The sequence below is a fragment of the Triticum urartu genome, chromosome 5, assembly GCF_003073215.2.
Source record: "Triticum urartu cultivar G1812 chromosome 5, Tu2.1, whole genome shotgun sequence".
Classification (NCBI taxonomy): Eukaryota; Viridiplantae; Streptophyta; class Magnoliopsida; order Poales; family Poaceae; genus Triticum; species Triticum urartu.
The window spans coordinates 419,141,844-419,145,909 of NC_053026.1; the positions used below are offsets into that span (position 1 = coordinate 419,141,844).

Here is a 4,066-nt window from a genome sequence, read left to right on the forward strand (position 1 = left end):
TCTGGTTTGGGGCGACGCCGGCACAAGAGCGGATCTACCTGGAGCAATGGCGGCAGCGCAGGCGGGCGGAGGAGCGCCGCGAGAGCGAGCGGCTCGAGCAGTTGGATTGCGAAGCGGAGGAGGAGCGCCGCGAGACGGAGGAGGAGGAGCGCCGTGCCCGTGGTGGGCCAGCCCAGCCGGCGGCGGCACAACCAATGGCGGAGGGCGTCACCACAACCTGGGGGGACAGTGTTCCGCTGGGCTAGCCCAACACCGACACTTATCGACCTCACCGGCCCCGACGACGATGACAAGGACTCCTTGGGCAGCACATCCCTACTAGTTTTTAGTTTTATTAAATGTTTCTACTTAATATAAAAGTGGACTTGTAGACTCTCGTCGGCCTTTGTGGCCGACATTAATGTTTAATTAACATATTTTATTTTTTATTTTTTTACGGTGTTTTTTTCGTATGACCCCAAAAAAGTTGGTCAGGCTTGTGTTGGGTGCAAGCGCCGATCCAAATGCAAAAACGAATTTGGATGTTCGCTGGGCCGAACCAAACAAACAAAAAGCTCTTAAGAGTTTGAACGAAGAAAGATTCGATCAACAACCCGTATCATCCAAACCAAACGACGAGGCGCCGAGTATGATCGCATTTATATGTGCATCCCTGCACCGCACGAGATTCTTCCGTGGACCACCGTGTGTTTCTGCTCTTTCTCCGGACAGACGACGCAGCACTGATGGGCGATTGGGCGTCACCCTGCAAACTTGCTGCCACTGCGCACCCTGCAGACTGGGTGACGCGGGCAGGCTGACGTTTCGCGCGTGACGTTTCGCTGCCACGCGTGCGTATGACCGAGCCTGACCACACTCTGTTTCCCACGCGACCGCGACCGCGGCGTCCCGCTCCATCCAAACGACATGTCCCCCGAACCCCCGCTATATTTACCGGTCCTTTGGGGATGCCAAAGCATTCAAACGACCTGCGCTCGTGGTTGATTCTTCACGCATAGCAATCGCAGTCTCAGCCTCTCAGGCCAGGCTCACGGTGGTAGGAAGTTTGCTGGGCCGCGCCCGTGTGATTGCTGATCTGATCAATGGACACGGCGCGGCGCTCGCCGGTCTGCCTCGACCTCATGGTCGGCCTTCCCATGGTCCGCGAGCCGTCTCCGGCGAGGTGCGCCGGAATGAGAGCCGAAGCTCACATTTCTAGCTCGGCCTGTGGCAGAGCAGCTTCCACCACCATGACCAACGGCGAGGTATGCAACCGTTCAACCACACTCTGTTCTTTTTTTTTTGCTTTATCGAAAAAATCTCTTGCATTTCGCTCGACGTGCTGGATTTGATCGTGCAAATGTGGGGGGTTTCCAGGCCAGGATCCTGGAGGCCAAGTTCACGGAGGTGAGCGAGGAGAACAGAAGGCTCACCGAGATGATCGGCTACCTGTACGCTAATAACCAGAATTTCGGGCGACAGAGCCCCGAAGGCGAGGGCGAGCAGCCCGCGAGTACCGCCGCGTCGCCGACATCGCCGGTGGGCAAGAAAAGGGGCAGGGAGAGCCCAGACACGTCGGATTCCGGCGATGCCAACAGCGACAAGAAGATAAACATGGTCGAGGCCGATCATGTCGACGTCGAGAGCCCGCTGAGCAACGGCACTTGCCGGAGAATCAAGGTTAAGAAGGTCTGCACCCGGATCGACCCATCGGACACGAGCCTTGTAAGTCCAAATCGATCAAAGCTAGCTAGAACCTCTCCACTGTTCGAAACAATCGTCGACTAATTGCAACTGTACTGATACTGAAACCTGTGGCATCTGTAGGTGGTGAAAGATGGGTATCAATGGCGGAAGTACGGGCAGAAGGTCACACGAGACAACCCGTCCCCCAGAGCCTACTTCCGATGCGCCTTCGCACCGTCCTGCCCTGTCAAGAAGAAGGTATCCTTCAAACTCCGCCCAATCCTACCATCTTGACCATGCACGGTCTGAAAACCTTATGTTCTGTCACTGATTTCTTGGTACGATCCATGGTGATGCAGGTGCAGAGAAGCGCGGAGGACAGCTCTGTGGTGGAGGCGACGTACGAGGGCGAACACAACCACCCGCGCCCCACGCGGGACGGCGAGCTGCCGAGCTGCGCAACGCAGGGCGGCGGCTCGGTGCCATGCTCCATCTCCATCAACTCCTCCGGCCCGACCATCACGCTGGACCTCACCAAGAACGGGGGAGGCGTGCAGGTCGTCGAGGCAGGGGAGGCGCAACCGGACCTGAAGAAGGTGTGCCGGGAGGTCGCGTCGCCGGAGTTCCGGGCGGCTCTGGTGGAGCAGATGGCCCGCGAGCTCACCGGCGACCGGAAGTTCACGGACGCGCTCGCCGCCGCGATCCTGCGGAAGCTGCCGGATTATTAGCATTCAGTAGAAGCTATCGAGATTCGAGACTGTGCATACAATACTTCAGAAACAAACACCCGTGCGGTGTTCTAGTACAGCTTCAGAAAAGATGTTCTAGCACTTCTCTGCTGAGATTTAGGGCCTAGTTCTCCCCTAATTGTACTGCATAATTTGCAATTTTTCTTGCTATTTGATGATCTGAATCGTACCACAGGAAAATAATGTATCGTGAAAAGAAGGTATGGAGAAAATAAATTTGAAACGTGCCACAGTTTGAAATTTAATATTTCTGTTATTACACATCCAAGTGACTCAAACAAACATAAAAAATAAAAAAATATCTTCATGAATCTCTCTGTAAGATCAATGATATATACTTCCTCTGTCCCAAAATGTAAAAAGTTATTTGATATTATGATAGTGTCAAAAAGCTTTTTACATTTTAGGACGGAGGTAGTATAAAATAGTTAAAGGGGCTAAGGTTGGTTGTGTAAAACGTTTTTTGATATTATGATAGTGTCAAAAAGCTTTTTACATTTTAGGACGGAGGGAGTATAAAATAGTTGTAATGGAGAGTATCATGTACTACTATCATGATACTAGTGTATGATTCTACATCCGTAATACCCAGTATCATATGTTGGTATCATAGATGACTATATTTATTATCTTTTTTTGATAAATGACATTTTTATTGGTTTAAAATATAGCATCAAGCAGATACAAAACATGATGGCCATCGCCCTGCCTCTGCATAGCTAAGATGCGCACAACCAAACAAAAACAAATTGATAGAAGATTATTAAAAAAGGCGACATATCAGTAATAGTAGGATCATATAAGACCGATGGTATGCCTATGTCGAAAGAGTTGGTGCGCCAATCCGGAGATTATGCTGCCATCCATGCTGGGTGAAGAGGACCACCCGCTCCAACCACGTACAAACCGCCTTGAATAGAGGTTGATACTCCGTTCGGTGTAGCGTAGACCACGTACAAAGCAAGTGCGTACAACGGAAAAGAACCTACAAACGAGAGGTGTTTTTGCCCTCAAAAACCAAATAATTTCTACATAGCCAGAGTGCCCATAATAAGGCATATGCTCCTACCCGAATTAGCATTTTGAACCTATTTGAAATTCCGTCCAACCAATGATCAAAAATATTGACAACATTTATGGGCGGATACAAATTGGACGCTATTTGGATGACTGACCACGTAGAACACGCAAAATTGCATTGGAAAAAGAGGTGTTTGATTGTCTCGTGATGAGTACAAAAACTACACTTCTTACTTCCGTGCCAATTGCAACAGGCGAGATTGTCTTTGGTTAGCACAACTCCCCTTTGAAGATACCACATAAAGATTTTAACTTTTAGTGAAATGTTTGACATCCAAATTTTCTTGTTATTATCCACTGGGACCTCTGAATGCGTGAGCGCATGGTACATAGAGTCAACTGTGAAGGACCTAGATGGCGTGAGGTTCCAGTGGAACACATCCCATCCTTGTGTTAGGTTAATCAACTCCAATCGAGATAACAAATTTTGCCATGACATAAGATGGGGCCAATCAAATCCCGCCTGAAAGAAACATTCGGCGGGAATGAACTGAGCACCTGCGCTAGAGTATCATTCTTATTGCGAACAATGCGGTACAGAGCTGGATATTGTTCTCGGAGGCTAGCATTGC

General features: G+C 49.9%; 1 protein-coding gene across 1 annotated transcript; it reads left to right on the forward strand.

The window, feature by feature from the left end:
- Positions 1 to 961: 961 nt before the first annotated feature.
- On the forward strand, positions 962 to 2,637 carry LOC125556127 (WRKY transcription factor WRKY76-like). The gene is made up of 4 exons (XM_048718913.1): positions 962 to 1,244; positions 1,357 to 1,704; positions 1,807 to 1,923; positions 2,025 to 2,637. The coding sequence occupies exons 1-4, from the start codon at positions 1,083 to 1,085 to the stop codon at positions 2,391 to 2,393; spliced, it is 996 nt and encodes a 331-aa protein (XP_048574870.1). The 5' UTR covers positions 962 to 1,082; the 3' UTR covers positions 2,394 to 2,637.
- The last annotated feature ends 1,429 nt before the right edge of the window (positions 2,638 to 4,066 follow it).

Coding starts and splice junctions, on each gene's coding strand:
- LOC125556127 (XM_048718913.1), top strand. CDS start 1,083: ATGGACACGGCGCGGCGCTCGCCGGTCTGCCTCGACCTCATGGTCGGC. Junction 1,245..1,356: donor CCACCATGACCAACGGCGAG/GTATGCAACCGT, acceptor GGGGGTTTCCAG/GCCAGGATCCTGGAGGCCAA. Junction 1,924..2,024: donor CCTGCCCTGTCAAGAAGAAG/GTATCCTTCAAA, acceptor ATGGTGATGCAG/GTGCAGAGAAGCGCGGAGGA.